This window comes from Diadema antillarum, unplaced genomic scaffold (genome assembly GCF_040938485.1).
Source record: "Diadema antillarum isolate AM-2024a unplaced genomic scaffold, OU_Dant_1.0 seq00001774_RagTag, whole genome shotgun sequence".
Classification (NCBI taxonomy): domain Eukaryota; kingdom Metazoa; phylum Echinodermata; class Echinoidea; order Diadematoida; family Diadematidae; genus Diadema; species Diadema antillarum.
In genome coordinates this window covers 554,563-579,773 of record NW_027272455.1, presented here as the reverse complement: position 1 = coordinate 579,773, position 25,211 = coordinate 554,563, and the positions used below count along the sequence as shown (strand labels likewise).

General features: G+C 37.9%; 2 protein-coding genes across 3 annotated transcripts in view; one reads left to right on the top strand and one right to left on the bottom strand.

Annotated features, from left to right (window-relative positions):
- Window positions 1-1,811: 1,811 nt before the first annotated feature.
- Window positions 1,812-24,353, bottom strand: LOC139712237 (katanin p60 ATPase-containing subunit A-like 2). Its single transcript, XM_071624074.1, has 14 exons — window positions 24,226-24,353; window positions 17,945-18,112; window positions 16,660-16,729; window positions 16,162-16,192; window positions 15,345-15,516; window positions 13,518-13,715; window positions 11,460-11,636; window positions 10,570-10,752; window positions 9,748-9,845; window positions 8,677-8,784; window positions 8,003-8,168; window positions 7,368-7,470; window positions 5,406-5,450; window positions 1,812-1,948 (listed from the first exon to the last, which is right to left on the bottom strand). The coding sequence occupies exons 1-14, from the start codon at window positions 24,280-24,282 to the stop codon at window positions 1,812-1,814; spliced, it is 1,713 nt and encodes a 570-aa protein (XP_071480175.1). The 5' UTR covers window positions 24,283-24,353.
- A 326-nt stretch (window positions 24,354-24,679) lies between these two features.
- LOC139712226 (E3 SUMO-protein ligase PIAS2-like) overlaps window positions 24,680-25,211 on the top strand; it is a 64,553-nt gene continuing 64,021 nt past the window's right edge. The window contains exon 1 of one of the 2 annotated variants that reach the window (XM_071624064.1): window positions 24,680-24,903. In XM_071624064.1, the coding sequence (XP_071480165.1) occupies window positions 24,832-24,903 (72 nt within the window). In that variant the 5' untranslated portion in view covers window positions 24,680-24,831. The remainder of the gene's footprint in view (window positions 24,904-25,211) is intronic. The other variant, XM_071624063.1, reaches the window with a different exon arrangement.

Genomic DNA, 25,211 nt, shown 5'->3' with positions numbered 1-25,211 from the left:
CTGAGACCTTATTCACATACTACTGTAACAATGGAAATTTTTGCGCATTTCGTGTAATCAGAAACCAGCGCGAAAATAAAAACACGTAACTATTTCTGCATGTCATAAGTTCCCCTAATAAATATCTTGATTCTGTGGAATTAAAAACACACAAAATTCATCTTACCCAGCAAAAAACAAAAAACAAAACAAAACAAAAATTACTTGCATGAAAATAACCACTTTTACAGTAGTATTTTACATATCGCTACTAAACTATACAGAGAAGGAATTTACAGGATGCAAATAAACCAGCCTTTGCATCATTTGGCATGTGTGATGTCAAGGAACTAACATCAGGCTGCAAGTACATTTTTAAATACTACCTAACCTGCAGCAATATTTTAGCAAATTGGCAGAGAACCTGCTCTAACCAATGTATCCTTGATCACTGTTTGTTATTCACCAGTAGCAGATGATAAAAGTATCATAACCTGATACATATTATCCCTTTCACTATGAACAAACGTCCTGTTTTGAATTTTGAAATAGGTGTGATTTACATTATCATGCAGTGTCAAACTGGTGATCAGATTTTATCCTAGTAATAGTCAATAGAAAGATAAACTATGGTCCTATATCTGATTAGATGCAAACATTTCAGATATCAAATCAGGTCAAGCCCATAGCAGATTTGTAAAATACATGTGTTTCATATCCAAATTTAAATACTCATCCCCCCCCCCCCGAAAGAAGAAGAAGAAAATATACAAAACCTGCGTAAACTGCAGTTTATCTTCAACGCAGTTGAGGTTCTTTACGCTTAAAGTGAAAAAAGATGCACAGATATACGTCTACTTCATGAGAATTTCCTTTTAGTCATGGTAATATTCTGTTCCTTTAAGAGATATAATGAATAGATTTTAAATAAAATGGGATTTGCACAATTAAAATGGCACATAACTATACATTTCTTCGTGCAGCACAACAGCATGATTAGGATTTTAATTCTTCATCACTTGATTCTTCTCTGCCTGCAAATTCACCCATTATTAATTTTCTTCCATGTTTGGACAATCATCACTGATCTCAAGCTGTTTACCAGTAATGCAGAGATGTCTGACAAGTACTTTGCCAATATTTGGCCAATCTCACAGCTCTCAGAAATGTGTGCGTACGTGCATGTGTTTGTGTATGTGTGCATGTGAGTATGTATGTATGTGTATGCTCTATGCATGTATGAGCAAATGAAACATGCACAAGTGTGCTCTCAATGACTGTTCAACTTTAGGCTTATGTGTAGTTAATAATTCGCCATGTGTAAAATCCAAAAAGGTTCGCCAAACCTATTAGACATGGTTAAAAAAAAAAAAAAATCCTTCATAGACAACTGCACATGACCATGCTCAAATGCAGCTACATGCTCCTTCTTGCACAGAACATATTCCTCATCCACACCATATGTATATCCCTCCCCCCCAAACAAACTAATAATAAATAAAAACAATAAATATAATGATAACAACAATGTTGGGTGCTTTTGTCGAGTCATATTGATTCCATCCAGACATCACAGCACACTCGCAGATAAAATGGCATGTCCTATCCTGGTAGGAACAGCAGTCTATTGACCATCAACACGGCTACAATTTACGTGGTGCCATTTCAGAGAATTTCAGAAATGAGAGTTACCGTAACACCCTGGCAATCATCAATCTCTGAATCAGTTGACTTTGAGATGGACCAGATGCCAATCTGTGACCTCATCTCCAGGCTCTTTGAGTTTGTAACGGTGCAAACACATGTCCGAACCTAACCATGCCCACGTCTGGCTACACCGACTCATACTCCTTCTGCCACTGGAGGTACTTGTCCTTGAGGAGTTTTGCCGAGGGCTTAGTGTGGGCCAGGGCGGAGTCCACGTCATCCGTGGTGATGGGGTCCAGCTTCAGCTCCGGCATGGTGTCTTCTGCAAATCAAAACAGGGGAGAATGAGCTTTGCACTTCATCCAGAAATCCACAAGGACTTTCAAAGCAGGCCAAGTGACTCAACTCCAATATCAAGATGCACTGCAGCTAGCATGAAATACTAGAGTTTTTCTTCTTTTTTAATTGGAATACTAACATTAGCCTCTTCTACTTTCTCCTGTTTTCTTCTTTCCACTTACAAGTAATCTGCATCATTCAATTTTAAAGTGTCAACATTCTTTTCCATTTTGTTTCAGACAAATACATCTAAGTTTTGTTATCAAAAGAGAACAAAATTTATGAGCAACTATGATGTTGATGTAACTAACAAATTTGCACAAAATATCAACATACTTTAGGTTGGTACTATATAGTTGCTAATCACAATCAATTAATCTTCTTTCATTTTGTTTGCATTTCTCATGAGAATGGGATGATGAAAGTAAAGCTTCTGCATAGGAATATTATTGGTTGGAGTCATATTCAAAATCCTACATTTTACATTTTCACAATCTCATTTTGATTAGATTGTCATCAGCTTGTGGATAAATCATTTTGGCCACATGACTTCAAAGAATAAACTTTGGTGAATGCAAGATTTTGAGATAGGGTTTGAGGTCTTGTGTGCAATGAAATTCTTCTTATGCCACAGTGCATCTGCTATTGTTTAGATATTACAAAATCAAGGTCAACCCTTTTACCATTTAAAAACAAACATGAAGTTGATTTTTCAGATTGCACAAACGAGCACTCTGAGTCATTATTCACATCACGAATTTTCACACCTATCTAATGGATTAGAAGAAGAAGATGACGATGATGATGACTTCAGACCAATTTTTTTTCAAGTGATTGTGTGTAAGATGCTGCAGTGCCGTGCAGTAAAAGTGAATGTCAATACTTCCAATCTTGTAAACCTGCTGTTTACATCAGCAATGCTTACTGTTCAGCTGATGTTTTGGTGAAGATATACATGTATTCATCCAACGCTCGATGATGATTTACAGTGTATGAAAGAGTCAAGTGAATAATTAAAGCATGTGTGTGAACACCTACTCTGAGAATTTTAATGCAACAGTGTCAGCATAGATGCATGCACTTGAAGTACGAAAGGATAACAGTTTGAAAACAAATGTCCAAAATGAGTTATGACAGAGTCAACCACTGCAATTATATTGGTTAAGTCACAGAAAGTTATCACATGTATAATATCCTTGCTTGTCTGTAGGACATCTACTAAATACTTAAAAGTCATTTTCAGAACCTAAGTGATGCGGTAAGTGCACAGGAACCTCCAGTTACAAAGATGGGTGATCTATACTTAATACTGTAGTTTCACTTCAGCATACAGATATGTCATCTTTTTTAATATTGGAAAAAAAAAATCTCAGCCAAATCATATCCTAATCTTATCCTAATCGTTTATGATCGTCACCTACACATGTCCTTGCTCTTCAAATAATTTATCATGAAACCAATCAGAGATAGTCTATGTCATGACTCTTCATTGCACCAACTCATCAAGAAAAAATAGGTGATTTCAAGCTTATTTTGTATCCTGCTTTTAAAGTTTATATTCTTGAAATGTCAGTTCATATAGCAAAACTTATTGTTGGCAGAGAAAAAATATCAATATACCAGCATTTTACTGCCTCTGTTGAATAATTGAAATGATTTTCTCTTTGCATAGACAGATAATTCTTTCAGAAACATAACACTGTTTTGATCTGTTTCTGAGCCTCATCAGTGTTAGATATTAAAATGGTGGTTCAAAGAGCGGGTGAGTGAACAAGAGAAAGAATGTGAGAGTAGTGAGGATGATGAGCATGTAAGCTGGTAGCACTAATTCCAACTAGTAATTGAGGAAAGCTGTAATGGATACTGGAGTAGAATTATGTTACATAAGTAGGATGATTTGCTGACGGTGTTGGTGAAATAGTACCTCATGTTGTGCTCTACCCATCATAATGTCACACATGACAATGAAACTCTTTGTGATATAATACAAATTTCTTCTGTACAATATAATGTGCAATAATAACTAAGTAATGCGATAATGGATACTGAAGTAGGGTTAATAAGTTACATACACTCATACATACAATGTTGTCGGATAACTTGTGGACATAGTGTAGGTGAGACAGTGCTTCATGTTGTGCTCTAACCACTATGATTAATATCTCATATTCCATTCGAACTCTTTGTGATATGAAAACAATCTTCTTTGCAATATAGTCTGCATACTGGGTACAATATCTAAGTATAGACACAAAGTAAAGACCAAAAGAACTTTTAGTGACTCATTTTCTAAATGCTAATGCAGAGAATAATTAGTTATGAAATATTTCAAATCTCACTGTCAAATGAAGGAGAGCAAGTATTACAACAATGTAAACATTGTTAATGTAAGATAAAACTGCACTGGATATCAAATTACATCTAAGTGCTGAACAGGTTAGAGAACTGTCAAAACTGTTGGTTAGATTGATATTACATAGTACCTACTAAATATTAGATAAGGACTTGTGGATGAGTCACTGGCATATTATGTGACTGTTTCGTTTCGAGAGAGAGTACATCATGATGCTATGATTTTGGAAGCAGAAATTGTCTACTGCTAGCTGACTGGTAAGCTATGGAAATGAATAGCGATGCTGAGTGCATCCGCATGCCATCAAAATGCAATGTACTGCACATCTTAAAAACACATTGTCTATGATTGCTAACAACACTGATTTTTACAAACTTTCCCCTTTCTAGCCACTATAAAGATGTGATTATAAAGCCAGTGATTAGAATGAATTCCTTCCACATGAAATTCACAAATAACACAAATGCACATCTGTTCTTGGAATTGGAAAAACTTTTATCGTCTTCACTTTGCTGATAGAATTACCAGCTTTTTTTTCCCCTCTCGCTAAGCTTACTGCTCATTGTATTAACAATTGTAAAGGTCATCTCCAAAGTACACAAGGGATATAATTGATGTGTCTCCTACACAGCCAATTCTTATTCAACAGGCTAGTATTTATGATGTGCATTTTTATAAGCTTCATATAAATGCAGTCTGTAAAAGGAATGACATCATATTTGGGATATTGATTGGCCATCACAGCAAAAGTTTCTTTCATATTTTTTTGTCTTGTTCAGGAATACAGAATCAGATTTTCTTGACTGATATTAATATCTGTAAGAAGGAGATGACAGATCTAATGGTCAAACACTACCAACAGGCAAATCATCACATATTCACTTTCAAATGAGACAGGAGCAACTGGTCTAGAAACACTTTGAGGAGGTTACTAAAAAAAAAAGAAGTTGCAAAAACCTGCCTCTTTGCTGAGAGTGAATGCAACTAGTGTAGTGAACGTGAGTGTCGACACGCGTACTGCAACTATGTGTTAACATGCATATCCAGGGTCATGAACACATCGCCAGTCATGTGTGCATTTACTTACTGTGCCAAATAATGTTAGGGTCTCCCTCTGTGGATTTGTTTGTTGCTATTGTAGAGCCATGCAAAGTAAAACTTGTTAATGTCTAAGCACATAAAAGCATGTGACAGGAGTATACATTTCTGCATTAGTGAATCTCATGTAAATTAACCAAAAGCAATCATGCCATATACTCCACAAGATGCCAATAATGAAGATGGTTTGCAGTTGATAGAAGATATGATTATAGATACAAATGCAATTGTACAGATATGACACCAGAGGCATATCATAATCACAAAAAGGCCCAGCACCGTAATCATTTCAATACCCTCCGCCACTGAGGATTTTTGCTCTAGTAAATCCCACATAAGACCGACACTACTTGGATGATTTGAAAACTTCTGCGTTGCCAAATTTGAGATTAATGTTCACTGATATGCCTAAGAGATTAACTCATTGCCTCTTATTCCTGACCTAACTGGTGTATACTGCACTAATCATCAAAACATTGTGCCACACATGTATACAGTTTATTAACTGGTAATCCTATATCCCAAAAGTACACCTTGCACAACACCAAGTCGGAAAATTACTCGAGTAATTGAATAAGCAGTAAAACTTTGGGATTGACTAGTATTTTTGATCCTGTCATAGCCAGATCTGTCCTATAGTGATAAATCAAGTTGCCTAGTCAGCAAACTTTATGCTGTGCTGTCAAAATGTTCTAACATTACTGCAGAAATCTTAAGATATCAGAACTTCACCTTTGATTTTCCAAATATATTCAAACTTCCAAACAAGCAAGGGTTGCCCTATTATACATTATCCTTGAACCCAGCTCACTCACATTGTTACAATATGCTTACCTGCAGTAGTTTTATTGCTTTCTAAGTATGTTGCACTCGCGTATTGTGTGCTGGAAATAAATGTCACTGAACTAAACTGAACCGAACTGAAATTTGGCCTATGTTACATGACCTTGCAAACCAAAGACTGCATTTTAACTTTGTTTGGTCACTGTGCTATACATTGCCCAACATACTCGTATCTGTGTAGGTGGCCGACTTGGTATTGATTATCTGCTCATTCAAATTTCACACTATTTGAGGTTATCTATTTACTGCAGATGTTAACCAAAACAAATTGTCAATAGACTCCCTCACAAATGAGACATAGCAATGGAGTAATAAATTCAAACAAGAAAGTCAACCAGAAAACAGCACATATGAATTCATCCACATGATACACTTAAGAAAATGATCCCGTACTTCCCATTCATGATACAGTTAGATGGAAATTATTAATCTTTAGATATCATACAGGTCTGCAGTGATGAAATGCAAAAATGGCCAAAAATTTGTACCTTTCTCTGATAAATTTGCTGTATGATAATGAAAACATAAAAACATTCACGAAACATCTGCATGCAAAATGACAGCTCATTTGACATTTGTTGAAAAATTACGAGCAACAAAAGATTCTCAAGAGTATCAGTCTTATCATAACATTCAAATCAATGCTGCTGGCACGCATGCTTAAGATTTAAATGACTATGGTTGAAGGTGTATTGAATATTGATCTCTACTTCCCATCAAGACCTTTACTGAAGCAACAAACACTGCCTGGGAAAGCATAAACTCAACCAAATATGTACAAGTTCAACTCAAATATGTATAAGTTGTATTGCACCAATACTCACTGTAAAGAAAGTTCAAACATTATGACATGATTATACTTATCAAAAAGAAGTTTGACCAAACTCATATGCCTTGTCACATTAGCAGTTTTCAGCCACAAATGAAGAATAGAACAGCTAGAACTGGCAATGACATAACTCTTCGCACAGAATGTGGAGTATGACAGATCACATACCCTTTCCACAGGCGCTTTTAATATCCAATATCTACATAATATCAGTGTCAAATACTGCAAAGAGCCCTACCACAGCCCTGAAACGTATGGAGGGAAAAAATGATTACTCACCTGATGAAGTAGATTCAAGTATGTCAAAGATCTTCCTCACTGGCCTCATGGCAGCCTCCTTGCACACAAGCCTCAAGTCTGATCCAGAGTAACCCTCCGTTACCTGGACAAAGGAGCAAGTTTTATGTAAAATAGAGCATCTCAAGCAAAACCAAATAAACAAACAGACAAACAAACAAACAAAGAATAAAACAAAACATCCAGAAAACAAAACCAAAAACACACAATTAAAACAAAATGCCTGTAGAAGTTTTGGGTTGGAAATGTTGTTTTGCACTGCTGATCCTTAACCCCCCCCCCCCAAAAAAAAAAAAAAAAAAAAAAAAAAAGAGAAAGAAGAAATTTGGGAGGAACCAAGCACAAGAGATATCTTTTATCAGGATGGACTGAATGATAAAGGAAAGGCAGGCATCAGAGGTGACCATACAGAAAAGATGAAATAGAAATATATACATGGCTTTTCTTGAAGAAAGCACGTTGACTACAGTACGATAAAGAAGAGGACATGGAAAGTATTCATCCCACAGTATCTACCGTCCACATTCATGAATTATTGGGAAGTGTTGTTACGGCTAAGTCCACCCCTAAAGTGCCCTCAATAATCCCATTCCCAACATTCATGGATTTCTCCTCACCTCAGAGAGATAGTCATAGTTGATATTCGTCTCTATTGATAAGGCACAGTCTGGGTTGAGGGTCTTGGGCAGGTAGTACTCAATCATAGCCTTCCTTGCTGCCTGGGTGGGCAGGTCCACCAGTATCCTCTTCTCCAGCCTTCTCAGCATGGCATGATCCAGCTCCCTGGTGGAGGCAATGAATTCAATTTTTAACTGTATCAGACATCTGAGCAATATGATTTTTACATTCTATTGCCCCACTCTGACAAGCATAATGATATTGTAGGCAGAAGAACTGTTTATTGCCCGTTGACAAAAGTCAATAGGATTTTGTATGTAAAACAGTGGGCAATAATTGCAGTATTCATCTTTGTCTCGTCTGTTACACTTGTTACTTGCGTGAACTCTGGCTACACGCACACAAACTCTTGCTACAAATGCAAGTAGGACATGCTGGTAAGCTGCCCTATACTGAGTAGTCTACTCCACATCATAAGTAAGATTGCACTGATCAATCTGTATAACAATAGGCCAGGTGATTGGAAAGAACCAGCCTGGGATTTGAACCTGTAACCTGCTGCTTAACAAACAGTAGGACTACATTTCGTGGCCTGTGCTCAAATTAAGCACGTCATTTAGGTGCACTAAGGAGATGCCTACAACACAACATAAGGCGAGGGCAGAGAGCTCACCACGGAAGATTGGAAGCTGCCAGCAAGAAGACCAAGTCGTCCGTCTTAGCAAGTCCATCCATCTGGACGAGTAGCTCGGTCTTCATTCTCCTGCTTCCCTCATGTTCACTGCAAAGAATGACCAAAAGGGAGAGGAAATCTGTAAAACTCTACATACTACAAAACACATGATTCATACTCTTGAAAATGTCAAATTGCTGTCATGTTGCTCTTCCCTTCTAACTTTATTTTTTTGTTAATATCAACCAAACCTCTCTTCTCCATTTTCTTAACTGTTTGTTTTTATTTTATTTTTTTTTAGGGGGAAAGTTACATGTCAACCATTTTCACCTTGAATTTTGCAAGTGGAAACTTTCACCTTTCCCTTTGCACAAGAAGTAGCATACTGTATCTGAAAGGGAGAATGTAGAAGGTGATGTCCCTTTACATGGGTAGGAGAGTCTATTTACATTTAATGATCACATTTCACCTTTCACATAGAGCAAAGTAAAGCCCTCTGAAATGGAAGCAAAACACTCATACTGATGGCAAGTGTGCAAAACTCCACCCTCAATGTCGCCCACTAGTCACGGGTGGCAAATAAGTGTCAATTAGTCATCGACACCCTTTGTGATGCAGTGTTACTGTGAGGAAGCACTCATGACATACATGCAATGCTGTCTTGTGTGCAAGTCATAGCCAAAAGCTATCCACATAGTTTAATGCGCAATAAATGTTAAGGACAGTCTAAAAATTCAGCTGATGGCATAATATGTCTTTTCACGTTCACAACTTCTTTTGAAACTTCAAAACATTAGTGACATTTCAGGTCATCAATGTAAAGTGATAACTGGCGCCACTGTCAAAAGGGTCATCTTTCGTTCAGCTTTTCATGTTGTCATTTGACTCACACAAGGACATTCCTAAAACTCATCAGAATTCACTAAAAACAGGATGGGAGAAAGAGTATGAATATCAACACATGATTATACTAACACAGAAATGCTGGAAACATAATGACTCCTGAAATCATACACAACATAAATTCTACATCTTAATGGTGAAAAAGACATATTTTGTCGGCAAACTCACTTTCCTCCTCCCATCATGCCCCTCTGTCCCATCACAGACTCGATCTCATCAAGGAAGATGGTGGACGGCGCATGGAATCTGGCAAGCTCAAATAATACCTGTTATTCAAAACATTACCACATCACAAATATTACTTCATGATGTTATGATTATGCTGATTGTCACGAGTCTACTTGCTGTCTGTACATCAATCTAAACTAGACTGTTGTAAATATAATTCTAGAAAAAAACAATGCGTACAATGAATACAACATCTACATATGCATCACTGTTCTTCCTATAGTCCATTACCAAACATTTCCATTTACTTTTCTCATTACACACTACATCAGAAGCTTGATGGTGCATTCCTATATGTGCATGAGTTAAAATGATAAAATTTCACAGAGAAAAATCAAAGAGAAGAATGAATGAATAAATAAACAAGCAGCTCTAACCTATTAAGTTATTTTTCATGGTTAGTGAACTGATTTCTTGGCTATAGATAAGACTTAACAAAACATGGTTGATGAATCATACAAACTTTAACATGCAGAGTATCAGACATCAATATAAAAATTGAAGCACCATCATATGGCTTTATGTAATTTCTCAGGACATATATCTTTGCCTTATGAAAATGAAAATGGTAGCCTCGGCATAATATGCAGAAGCAAATAAAACATCTTGGCCTTAATCCAGTCAATATCCACCATTCATGACTTCACATTTGATATTCTTGTGCAATTTTCAGCATACCTTTGCACGCAATGGGGCTCTTGCCTTACGAGAACCCCCCCCCCCCCATTCCTCCTAAAACTTTTGAACATATTTGTCCCTTACCCTAACAAGCTTTTCAGAATCCCCCCTCCACTTGCTGACTATGCTGGATGCCGAGATGTTGAAGAAGGTAGTGTTGCACTCAGTGGCCACGGCCTTGGCGAGGAGGGTCTTCCCGGTGCCCGGTGGACCGTAGAGTAGGAGGCCCTTCCACGGCGACAAGATGCCCGTGAACAGCTGTGGATACTGTTTAGGATCACAGGGAAGTCATATCATATAATATCACACAGGTTCCATGACATTGCTCGTGCAACAATTGCTCCCATGAAATATCTGCATGCTAAGCCACATATAAATTTTGTCCACAAACATAAACCTAACCCTAATCACAATCCTCACATCAAACTGACCTAAAACCTCATCACAACCCTAATCCCAAGTCCTTGGAGAAAACAAGACTGAACAATTGTCGCAGGAGCACATGGTGTGTCACCTAGCAAAACAAACATCATGCTGCTTTGCTCGCTCAAACCATTGATGACAATTTGTCAGTGACAACACTGCCCTCAAGGTGTTTTGTGTCAAAAATGAAAGCTTGGCACTGCAGATTCTATCATCAATTAATCACTACAAATCTTTTCTTTTTTTTTAAGTGACTGAGGGAGCTGCACTCATCAACTCCAAACTCAAATTTGAAAGAGAATCTGAAAACATTCTTATCGTCATTGTTGGCAATCTGGCATATATGCTGCATCCTGTGTGAAGTACAGTGACCAGTTCGTAATTGAAATTACTCAATGTAGGAGACAATACTATTACTTAGCACTTACCATTAGTCTGATACTTACAATTGACAGGCTTAGAAAAGTCAAATTAGTTGATTTTTTTCTTTTACATATCTTACATGCACTCTGTGTACATGCACAAGATTGTGCAAGCCATGCACAGCATACCTTAATTGGATAAACTACAGCCTCCTTGACAAGTCGTTTGGCAGCATCAAGTCCTATGATGTCATCCCACCTGACATCTGGGTTGTGTAGGTAGATGTCTTTGCTGATGCTTTGTGCCAGCTCTCGCCATTCTAATGAGTACCCAGCATAGCCTCCGAGAGGTTTTAGTAATCTATCCTGTGTATATCAAACAAAGATGGCAAGTATAAAAATACATGTTTCTCACAGAGCAAGCATCACAGTGTGTATATCACCATCAAGTCTTATAATACAGGAGAACGAACCAAAAACAGTATAGAAATAGCGCACGGCACGGAGTGCGATAGTGTAAGTGCAGTGCACGTGAGGTTTCTTTAGATTGGTGCCACCTCTGCGTACGAGCCGCTAGGCGAGTACGCAGTACGCACCATCTGAAGAAACCGAGCGTCCACTGCACTTACATTGTCGCACAATGGAACAAGCGCGCTATTTCTTTTATAAAATAGCGGTTTTTGATGAATACCCCCCCCCCAAAAAAAAAAAAATAGAAACAGCATAATACGCAATGAATGATTTATTGATGGACAAATTTCGGCAACGCGATAACGCCAGGTAACAGCAGTCTAAAGGCCGCCTCACACTGTGATTCTTGCGATACGATGGGATGCATGTAGCATTGCATCGCAAGCATTCAGTACATCTTTACTACGTTAGATGAATGATACACGAACTCTACGCAACTTCACGAGCGTGGTATATCACTTTTTTGCGCGATATCTGCACTCCTGTGCAGTGCGCGAAAAAAGTTGAATGCTACGTGACGCGTTTTGACCAATTACCATGCTTGAAATCCGCGAGCTATTTTATAATACAACTTATTCGGTTCAAGGCATGTACTCTTTGAACTCTTTGTGTGCCATGTTTGCAGACCCAACTCAGTTGGCGCCTTGCCAACTTCACATACAGTGTATTTTGTTCAACTGCACAACTATGCATATACAAAATTGTTTTGAATACTGGCCATTTGCAAGAAAGATAGCCATAGCTTTGTCATGAATTTATATCACAGCAAAGCTTACAATTTTTTCTATAATTTTGCATACTGTATTTCTAGGATAAATGCTTTTATAAGAAGTTACACGGCTTTAAAAACAGAATTGTTTCCAAAAGCGCTCATGCATTGCAGTCTCAGAATAATGTGGCACACAGAGGGTTTACATCATGGCATACAAAGATGACTAAATGTGATGTTTAGTCAAAAGAAGGGAGAGAGATATCTTGACTTATGAGCGTCGATTGCACATGAAACCTGACGGTGAAATAGACAGTTAAATATTAACACAAAATGGGGGATTCTTGATTCCTATCATCCCCCAGGTTGTAAGTTTCCTCTGTGCATTTTTATTGCTGACAAACATTTGAATAAGACTTGCCTAGATACAAACAACAAAAGAACTACTGAAGTTTCTCACAAACTTACAAGGAAAAACTGGAATACTAGTAATCAATGGGTATTATATACCTCTTGTGATGAATCCTCAATTCACACCATTTGAAGTTGGAGGCATGGAGTTAACAATTGCCTCCAGCCCAAGAGTATTTAAACTATCAAATAGCACTAAACCACCCTCTGTTGGTTTGTAGCAGTACGGATGTAATGTACTGTTAGACATTGGCTTCCAATGTCCGATGCAATCACAGACAGTGGGAGCACACATGACTACTATTTTTGACAATGTTATAGTGTGTGGATAGGCTAGCGCGAAGAAAAGATATGGACTACTTTCAACAATGCCCTGAGAAAAGCAGTCCACATCTATGCACTAATAACTTGTGAAAATGATACTGTCAAAAATGTGGCCCACTTTGAGTGCTGATATTGTTTTATTTGCTTATAATATGTGATGTTAACCTGGAGAAGCAGAAAGGCTAAAAGATTGATGTACTGAGTGGATCTAATCAAAACAGGCACATTCAATGTGACAACCCTCCCCCCCCCCCTCCCAAAAAAAAAAAATAATAATAATAGAAGAATAATAAAAGAATAGATGAAGAGAAAATAAGAGTATGTCAACTTACTGATGGGTCTTGGTCACCCATGTATTCCTGTGTGGCTCCCTTGATGGCGTTATTCAGCATGGCCCGCATGTCGATGATCGGGCCACGCTTTGGAGGCAGTTTGCCCCCCGTGGCACCACCGTCCTGGCTCTTGTTGACCATAGAACCAGAGACGGTTAAGTCTGACAGAGGGTCTGTGTGACCATTAACCTGGGGTGTCTGATTATGAGATCATGGAGAAAAAGGATTTTAGACACGACTTTGGCAAGTGAATAGCCAAACTACCATGGCAGAAAAATATACATGAAGTAAGGCGTAGGCATCAAGTAGGTGACATCATATAAATATTTAAGCTTGAACATGTCACTTTTTAAAGTCCGATGGCAGTATTGATGATAGGATAAAATGCATTGTAGACTCAGTGTGTCCTCATTCAACCTAAATTGCCCATTGCTAAGTGTGCACTGTTTTCTCGTTACATTATCTCTACCTATATATTGCACTATACTTTCTAATTTGTACTTTTGTTCAAATTGTAAAACAATATGAATTGACCCAAAAATGTATACTTTGCTTTTTTTTTTTGTTTAATGGAAATAAACTATGATTAAGTTGATTTGAAATGAGCACTTAAAATTTGGAGGTGAGTGGGATGTCAAATCTGTGTAAAGTATAATATACCACATGCCTGCAGTTGCATGAAGATTTTATCCCCCTCCCCTCAGTGTGCACTGTTTTCTCGTTACATTATTATCTCTACCTATATATTGCACTATACTTTCTAATTTGTACTTTTGTTCAAATTGTAAAACAATATGAATTGACCCAAAAATGTATACTTTGCTTTTTTTTTTGTTTAATGGAAATAAACTATAATTAAGTTGATTTGAAATGAGCACTTAAAATTTGGATGTGAGTGGGATGTCAAATCTGTGTAAAGTATAATATACCACATGCCTGCAGTTGCATGAAGATTTTATCCCCCTCCCCCCCCCCCCCCAAAAAAAAAAAGAAAGTTGTATTTTGAATATGCACTGTATAGCCTTAAAGTATCATATACAGTTGTATAACAGTACAACTTTCATACAAGAAGAAAGCTACTAGCTGGTATTAATTGGTTATTGTAGTCAGCGTAATTGATGAATCTACCTGATATCTCTATTTTTGTGTCATCTCTAATGTTGGGGCCACCTTCTAAGAGGCATACCACGCATGCAAATTGTGCATCAATCTATCCTCAATCAGTTTCATCATGCAGTATGGAAGGAGATTGACTTTCTTTCACTTGAGCACAATCTCAAGTAAATCTGCTCATCTCTTTGGCATGGCTGATAAAACCAAATTGGAAGAAGCTGGATATGTCTGTCTTTAAAAATGCATAGAACCTATACCCCACCCCCCCCCCAAAAAAAAAAAATCGAAGGCATAATCATTTAGCACATGAATCATTACTGGCTGAAACAGAATGCACATGGGATGCATATGAGGCGTGGATGTCAAACGAGACTGAAGGTAAACAAAGAATCATAAATCCACACAGAGCGCACTGGATAGAAATGAGACTGAAAAGTCTGAGAATCTGTATTCAGTGGCGGATCCAGAGGGGGGCGCATCCGGAGCAAGCCTCCCCCTTTATTTTTCGTTAAAAATAAAAGAAATAAAAAGAAAAAATGAAATAAAACCCGGAAGTGGCACAAGAAATATTAGTCCCCCCACCTCCCCCCCCCCCCCCTTTACAGAATTCCTGGATCCGCCCCTGGTATTGTTGCAGGGGAGGCATACTCGAGCCCTACACCATGACAGTATCGTCTTTGACAAACTTATGTATCCTGAGAGAAGGGTCCTGACCTGCTTGTTGCCCTCTGTGCTCTTCCTGCTCCCATTGCCAGACTGCCTCCGCTGGGCTACGGAGCTTGAGTTGGGTCTCCTCCGCCCACCAGTGTTTGCTGAGGAGCTCCCCGAGTAGTCGGGGGCGTGAGGTATTCTGGGTAATGTCGGAGTGCTGCTTGACCTGGAATTACTGCAGTTACATGATACAAGATGGAATAATGTAATATTGGCATTGCATTATCAAAATACAGCTAATCTCATAATAAATACCTGTATAGTTTTAAATAAAACTTACTTAAATAATGGTCATTAAGAAAAGAAATACCCCCCCCCCCAAAAAAAAAACACCCAAAAATACAAAAAAAAAAAAAAGGCTGAGAGATATATTATAGTCTTATCATATTTGCAGTCATAAATATTCACTCTGTCAGCATGTGCTATGTTTCTAAAATCAAATATATATATATTATACAGTATATCATATACATAATATAACTGATAATAGCTTTTTTCAGTACATGATGACACAAGACACAAAACCTTCCACAGATCTTAGAAATTTTATTCTACTCCAATCATTCAATGAAAAATATACATTGTATGTACTGCAATTCATGGGTATAAATTCCATCGATATCCTTTAATGAGCGCAGCAAATCAGAACACATGTAAGTCGATATTTCTACTTTTATATCAAAGTCACATTTGTCTGACATCCCTGCAGAATATATTCACCACCTACATTTCAAACATCATTTTTTTCTTTGCACTAAATGCTCCTTAAGTATATATTACTGGTTTGATTTACAGGCAATAGTTGGATGATATTACTCACCTCTTATTCTTGGCATTCTTGTGATTGACAGCTGTTGAAAAAGGGAAAAAATGAAAAAAGGGTAAATCACTAGATTCCCAAATGCAGGATAAGCATGCATATGTGGAGTAATGCTCAGAGATATAAGTTGTGTGCCACTGTGTGTGTGTGCGTGTGTGTCATTTCTTATCTTAAGATATCCCAGAAACTCATTACGTTGCATTGTTAGTTTCAAGTCAATTAAGCAAACAGATTGTCAATTTGCATGAAAAGTCAAAGGTAGAATAAATATCTTCTGTTCAGAGCATTATATTCGAGCATTTATTTCAGATAATGACTACTAGTGCAACTTTTAAGGAGAGAAAATTTCATTGGATACATAAGGCATGCAATAGAACGTACTGACTAACAAATATGTCAGGGAAATTGACTAAAAGCCCTCAGCAAAAATTTTGAGATGAGGGGAAATTGTACATTCCATTCACATGAATTGCAAATGACACTACTACCTGTACTCACCTTCTGCTGATAATTTTTTGGTCACCTTGGGATATTTCTGGAATTTGACGTAATAATAACTCTCATATTCCTGAAAATAGGAAGGAAACAAACACAAGAAAAACAGTTTGAGGACCAGTAAGGTACCTTTTCTCAGTCTGTCTCAACTACTACGCTCATAATTACATATCACGCCACAAATCAACATTTGTCAACCATAGTGAGATTACCATCAAGGCTGATTCCTTGAGTATTGAGTTGGATAACACATCCTGCAACACACAAGATGCTTTTCTATAATTCAACAGCATCAACATTTGAGCTCATTCCTCCAGCACAACCTTATATCTCACTCTATTCGGATATTCTCAGCCATAGCAGTTACTGAACATTGATTTCCATGTTATTCTTCTATGAGAAATATGAACTGGAATAAGTATTTACTTTCTTTTTTGGCTGAGTGTATCATTTCTGATTCCATGATTCCAAATCATAGGCCATCGACAATTTAGAGTTCTTTTCCAAAAGGTGTTAAATCCAATTTTTATCAGAATGGACTTTTTTACAGAAACATTTTCAGTAAAGCCATACAGTAAACTCTTCAGTTGAAATCCTTGTGAGAAAATGAAGAAATCAGGCAATGAAAAATAAGTTTTTTTCAAAAAGGTGCTGAATTTACTTCTGCTTTATTCCAAAAGGCGTTTAATCCAGCTGGAGCCCATCAGAAAACCACGCGCATGCCTGACTGCACTATAACCCCAAAGGCCAAAATGGCTATCCCACCGTGTAGCTGTAAAGCTTCTCACATGACCCACATATTACTTGATTATTTGGTGTGAAATGTTTTATTTCTATGCATACAAATTCTTTGGAGAAATGGAGGAAACATGAGAATGTGTAGAGACAACAAATCATCTCATAAAAATACATGACATGTGAAGTCACAGAAACTAGTCACTAAAACATTCATGCTTTGTACATCACCCTGCTATGATTTTTGTTCTGAAAGGTGCTAAACTTGCAAGATCTCACTAATGATTAATTCTTTTAAATGAAAAAATCCCTGCAAACACATAGATTTTTCTAATGAACATTCCTTTATCGCATTATAGGGTACTCGTATGGGACATAAAGTCATTGCATGAAACCCTTAGAATCATGCGGAATAAAAATCTGGGGGTTTTGCCTTAGTACCATCAAAATTGGATTTAGCACCTTTTGAAGAGGAACTCTTCTCATATATTTCATATCTCTAAAAATTAAAAAAAAATAAAAAATAAAAAATAAAAATCTTGCAAATCCTTACCATGAGAATTGTCTCCAGATCAACATTGTCACAAACTTCAAACTTGTTAAAACACAAGTTGCTCTCGGCCTCCAGCGCCTTTGCAGATTCAGAGTAGCCTTCTTCCAACAAGTGATGCAGAACAAGAATGAGCAGATTCTTCTTCCTCTGCTCAGACTTCTGTTCCTCCTAGAGTGTGAATACAATCAAGAAAAAGCTCACCCTTTTGTCATTATGAAAGTCACTAAACTATACACAATATTTTAGCTAACATCAATACTTGACAGTGATGATATAAGAGGGGCACTACACAAACTATACTATTGTCACTCTCTCTTCGCTCTCCCCCTACACTACCAACACCATGTCACACAACCTACAACATACATGTATATCTTCCAAACCTATCCTGGATGGCAGCAGTCACACTTTGATCTTACTTGATGTCATACGAGTACTGACAATGTTTGATTTATAATGCAGTAAAACAGACAAGAAGAATAACTGTGGTACTTTCTAGATGTGTAAGGATGTACAGTCTCCAACATTACTGGTAACAGTACTTGAAACCCACTGTAATAAACTGCATCTAGGGTAACATCCCCAGTATTCGGTCACTTAAGCTTTTTTGCAATATTTTTCAAACTAAAATGATACATACATACATCATATCTACAGCAATGCATGTGAAATATATCAAATTTCTTTAATCTCAATTTTTATTTTGTTAAATATCACACAGAATTTAACAAAATCGCAAAATATATCACCTTGAAAATTCCCCAGTATACGGTCACCGGCTCCAGTATTCGGTCACACGATATGCGCGTTCAAAGTCAATGCGTGTTCAAGGCAGCTGAAGAACGCGCGCGCGCGCGCTACCTGGTTGGCGCAAAATTGCATCGGGGACGTTGCGGCGCCCGTTGGTGACCGAATACTGGGGACTCGGCACTTGCATTCAACCCTTGTGCATTGAGACACTGTATCGGCACGTACGGAAATTTTGTTTTTCTTTTGCGTTTTGGAGGATACCATCACACTCCAAGCTTGCGATAAGCAAAAAATCCCGCGAGAGAACGGCCTATTTCTCGATTTTTAGCGCTTTTTCGGCGACCCGTACTCTTAAGACTGGGCCTTATCCGCGCGCGCTTTTGGAAAGAAGCGCCGATTCTGCACTTTTGACGGTAAAATTTGGGATTTTGGATGGATTTTTAGAGGGGGCTAAGGGAGTTTCCTGTCGTGAATGAGTGTGCATGTATGTGAATCAATGTGATTTGCGTGTGTTGTGACAGTTGAACTTACTGGCTGGTGACTAGTAATAAGTGACCGAATACCGGGGGCTGACCGAATACTGGTGCCCTTACCCTACAGCTGTAAGCATAATGTTTGTGTACATAGATTGCACTACAAACACTATAATGTACTAGCATAGCACAGATCCCTTTACACACATGCAGTGATCCATGTATGTATGATGTGCTTATCATTATCCCCCTTCATTTTTCACTCACAAGTAGCAAGTGCTGTTGAAGATAGCTCATAGCAACTGCAAGAGCAAATAAGTATTCATGCACACATATGCATAAAATTGTGCATGCTCCAGGAATTTCATTTCTCCACTGGCATCTTTCAACTTCCCATACTTACATTGTATCTGTATCGATTTTTAGCTCCTGGGTAATTTGAGAAATACCATACCCTCTTATTTGACTATACTTTAGTTTCAGATTGTGTAGGCAGCATACACTGAATTTTGCAAAGAGTGAGTTGTTGTGAGCAATGACATGAAAGTTGACATTGATATCAATGTTTCCTGAAAACTGGTTTGGTTCAAATTTACGTGAGTGAGCAGGAAAAGCTATTCAGTATTTTATTAGCTGTTGGTGCTATTTCGTCGTGCAGAAATTGAGATATCTACATAGATACTAAAATGCATATGTACATTAATTAGCAATGACCTAACTTGCCTATCCACAGTGACTGCAATTATTCATCCAGAGCAGGTTGTCCAGGCAATTCAGTATGCTACTATTATATATAAAAAAATGTGACTAAAGCTGCATTCATACGCAGGAATTAATGGTTTTTGCATCATGATGCAAAACTTGAGTTTATTTGCCACTGTTCACACACGCTGCACAGAACATTGTGAGTTTCAAACATCAGCAGTGACTAAAACTTGACCCCAAGCTTCCAAGTATGTGGACCTAATGTGGTGCGTTGCATTGTAGTATAAAAAAACCTTTCTATCAAGAGTTTATCTTTGCATACCATTAACACACACTGCTCTCAGCAAAACACTGTGATGTTTCCCACAAAAGAAAAAAGGAATCATGTGGGATTGCATTTTGCATCATGATGCGGATCGCGATAATTGAAACTTCTTCGTGCCGACATAATCACACACACAAATCTAGACCTAACTGGTTTTGCAATGCGATGCAAGACTCAAAGTTCAATTTCATGTAATCAAAACAAAGTATTAATGTGAATTAAGCAATTTTAATTCAGGTTTGTGTGAATGGCACTAAGCAGACCCTATTTGGAAAGTTTGGAAGTCAAACAAGTTCTACAACTTTTATTGTGATTAATCTACTTAGATTTGTGTCACCCAGCAGTTGTACCCGAATCAAAAGCTAACCCATTTCAAATTTACACCACTACAGTTGAAGCCCAGTGCTACTGTCAAATCCACACCACCGCTGTAGAAATCTATGTAGGCCTACACATTAACGTTTACTATTATACAATACCATAAAAGATTCTAGCTATCCAATTGGTTGATTGCTCATCATGTGACATGCAGACGTACCATGGCATGCTGTTACTGTTGAGCTGTACAACTTTGAGTAGATTTAATAATACTGGATAGCACACAGCTGACATGGCATCAACAAAATATCCACTGACTCTAGTGTTAAACTCATGATCAACTCGTCATAGTAAATAGGGATAGTTTACGATCCATTGCACACACCTGATGTCGCGATAAACAAACCTTTGCCACACGCACTCAATCAGTTATAAGCACGCATTCAGTCACTCATTACTGTCGACAACTTCAACCGATTGGTTTGGCACTAACGTTAGACTGACTGAGACTGTGCATGCCACTCGTTCGCCTTTCATTGACAATGATTAAATGAAAGGCTGGCTTCATCATAATAAAATGATTGCCATTCTGTCCAAAATGGGTTGTTTTGAAGTGTTATTGCGACGTAACGTATGGTCTTGACTGTCGCAGTGGAACAAGATTAGGTCAAAGATAGTGCGCACTCTAGCCTCTAGACAGTTTCTATTTCATGCTTTATTATAATTATTTCAATGAGGCAAAGCCGAGTTGAATAGTGTGTCTCATCTCGATACAAAAAAAGAAGAAAAATGTAGATTCTAGCGTTACCCTATTCTTCTAAATGTAGTTTGTACCAACACACTCGACTCATCATGATCATTTACCATCTCCCTCGCTCACAAACAGTATTTGTAGCATTTTGAACAGTAAACCTCCACCAGTAACCCCGTCGCGGGGCGCTGTAACACAGTAACAGCGCCCCGAAGCATCCCATGCGATTTTTAGGAAGTACTGCGACGCGTACAATTCTGTCACAAACTCACCGTTCAAAACGACACATGGATTCGCAACAAAAAGCCACATGTTGTAATACCATAATGTTGAATATTTTAGCCGACTATGTATTACTCACCATTACCTCCGAAAACAAGAGAAATCGCCATCATCTTTGCTGGAACCCCACTCGACACTATCGACACTGCCGCTCGCCATTTTGAAAATATCACGAAAGTAAATTGACCTGGGCATGCGCAAATGAATATTCATGTTTACGTCATCTGCCATATATGTACATATGTACAATGTTGCTCGTAGTTCTCGGACCATTCATAGCTATCAGTATCATCATCATGGAGTTCAAAGATGCTATCAAGGAATTAGAGGAGGAGGCTGGAATTAAGTTTAAAGAGGAGCAGGTAGAAATAATGGAAAGCACAGTGAAACAGAAGGACACCTTAATGATATTGCCAACTGGGTTTGGCAAGAGCGTTTGTTTTGGTTTCCATCACCAAATCTTGGATAAAGTGAGTATGCAATGGCATCAATAAGTACAGTGAAAGTAGCAAACTGAAGCCATACAGGGTACTAGTTATGATTAGATATTTCAAATCATGATAATGATAATCATTATATCACTATCATAATCTTATATAATTTATCAAGCAAGGCAGGTTCTGATGACATATTAATAATATTAAAATATCGATCAATTAAAGCAAGCATGGTTATGAGATAAGGAAAAATGATTATTGATTGAACACGAATAGAAAGGCTTGCATTATTGTCACCTTCCCTCCCCAGGTATATAGTATCACGATCATGAGAATGAGTACTAGGGACATGACATAATAATTTAGTGCTTATTTTATTCCTAATGCGAATGAGAAGGAAGAGAATAAGTGTATGAATATGCTTGTACATTACCATCACCAATACATAAAAGGTGTATCACACACTCGTATGTATAAATAACAATATCAATATGAAGCTATAATTGAGTGTATAGTGTTATTAGATATAGTGTCGATAATAGTGCAAAAAAAAAGACACTAAATGTTTTGAAAATGACATAGGGAGCAGTGGAATACAATCCCCATGACCATATGGATGGATCTGAAAGGGTTACTTTCTAGTTTTTCATTAACCAATCCATCATACCTTTAAGATGAAAGCCAGTCTAAAACTTTATCTATATTTCATGAGAATGAAAAAAAAAATCCAGGAGAACACTGCAAAAATGATAAAATCAGATTTTAAAAAAAAGGAAATAATGACATTCTGATATAAAAATTTCGGAAGACACTTCTTGTCCCATTGCTATGAATGAATGAATGAATGAATGAAGAAAATGAAGGACTACTCAGAGTCAACTTTATTGATCTGTATATCACAGTACATAGAAATTTAGCTTCCAGTTCATCCAACTTGTTACACACAAATAATCATTAAACACACATGCGTGCAGACACACACACACAATCAAACAGCAAGTGACATGCCCGAAAGAAAAAGACAGGAAAGGATTCCCATACGGTGGAATTCTTTGAAAAAAGAAAGGTCTCTTTAATAAATAATCAAACAATCCTGAAACATTGAAAATAGACAAGACATGTATGTAACAGAAGTGTATTCAAATCAAATCACAGCAGATAATAAACATGAAGCAAAAATGAATATGAGTCCCCAAGAAGCAGAGCTTGTGAGTGGAGCCCATTGTGAATGTACAACATTTTACAGTGTGAAAGGAAACTTGATTTATAGATGAGACATCTGGGACATTGCCCCTGCAGACTGTTAAAAAACAAACAAATAAAGAAACAAACAAAGAAACAAACATACCCTCTATCATGAAAATCACCTGTTATTTTCTTAATCCGTCATATCTCCAGATGTTCATTATGTGTGCACTTCCTTTATTGCAAATAAATAATGAACCACACATTCAAAATGTGCTTTAAAAACGAAATTAATAAGTGCCGGTAGGCCCGATAGTAAATCAGCGCCCAGCATGCGTTCTTTTTTGTTACATCTCATGAATATTCATTTCAGATCTCAGCGAGCCGTCCGGGTTATTTTCCACACGCATACATTGCGTATTATAGTATGTGCTACGTTTTATCCATATTCGCGCATGCGCTGTGTAAGTCGTACCACAATACGAAATGCGGTAGGACTTTAAAACCCTCGGATAAACTCTTTCACAGGGCTCTCAAAACAGATCATATTGTAAATCGACTTCGCCTGCTGTGATTGTAAGTATCTTATCTAAGAGTAAGGCTACTAATTTCAGTATAAAACCCTGTATTTTGGTCTCTGGTCACGTAAATGCTAAGCCATATCAGGTGCTTCCGTGACAGGATAGGCCTTGCTGTGCGACCCCTTTACGGTACGTATTTGTCCGTATGGGGTCGCTGCTGCGGTTACTCCACCAGTAGACGCATACCAGTATGGCCCTAGCCCTCATCTCATCCTGCATCTAACGTTAGGCCTAATCCTCGTATTTAAAGGCCTAAGGTAGACCCTATAAGTTAAATTGTATAAAATTTTAAAAGAATACCGGCGCACATACCTCGCCTGGCCTGGCCTGGCCTCGCTCGCTCGCGCATCTCTTTCGCTTCGGCGATAAGCATAACGTTACTTTTTCAGGTCTCGCGATATACTTGCGAGCAACACAAACAGGACTCTTAATCATTGCCTCTTCACTTCTTCCTTGATTGCTTTGGAAACTTACCGCCTCTCTTACTTGACTAGAAGTCTTAATAGCTGCGTAACTTAATGATTCCATCATAAAAGGATGCTTCTCGTCGTATTTAATGATAAATAATTGTTCATGGTTGTGTCATCTCTCGCGTCCCCCGTTGCTTGGTTTGTGAATGTTTCACAGACGAACTTTGAGAGATCGATATGCTGTTATGATACGTATATATAATCAAATGTCATGGCCTATAATAAAATATAAAAAGTTGCAATATTTTATCTATAGAGGTTAAAAAATGCAATTTGACAGAAAATTGTAAATTTACAAAGTTAAATAATATTTATCGACTTAAAATATGACAGTCTTGTACGAGGGGAGATGGGAATTTCACACGCATGCGCACTGTCGTATAAACTGAACTGCACCATTGACATTGCATATCGGCGATCGTGGACGATCGGATCCGCTCTCCACTCCAAAACGTTAACCCGCCGCCGCCGTACACTGAACAACGGCATCTGCGTCGCACAACACGGACACAGGGCCTTACTTTGTACACACTCTCTTTACACACTACACAGCTACGTACGTACATACCCACATACAGGCAGTGATCCGTATATTCTGTATATAGGGGTAATGTGTTATCATTCTCTGTCTTGTAGTATGGCGAGTGAAGTAGAGAGAATGGCGGACTACGATGATTTAAAGGTATGTATTCGTATTTACACCCAAATTCAATAATAGGGTAACCATTCAAGCGATTAATTTTGTCGAATTAAGTTAAGGTAGAGGATCTATATCGTACTTCAACAGTAATTTTGTGTGAGAAAGGAGGCATCCTGGGTGAAAAAAATAACTCACTGGACTGCAGAGTGAAGTGGTGGTAGGCCCTCTCTGCTCTGCACTGGACATGGTATGCTGGAGTAACGTTTAGAGAGGAGAGTGGTGGTACGTAGTAAGTTTACGTAGTAAGTACCGGTAGGGGTTGTAGTGCAGGATAACAAACCTAAAGATCC

Bases quoted from the DNA above. Each gene is read 5' to 3' on its own strand.
- LOC139712237 (XM_071624074.1), bottom strand. From the start codon at position 24,282: ATGATGGAATCATTAAGTTACGCAGCTATTAAGACTTCTAGTCAAGTA. The intron at 18,113-24,225 runs GTAAGTTTCCAA...TTCACACTCTAG, and splicing joins CTAGTCAAGTAAGAGAGGCG to GAGGAACAGAAGTCTGAGCA. The intron at 10,753-11,459 runs GTATGCTGTGCA...GATCCTAAACAG, and splicing joins CTGTAGTTTATCCAATTAAG to TATCCACAGCTGTTCACGGG.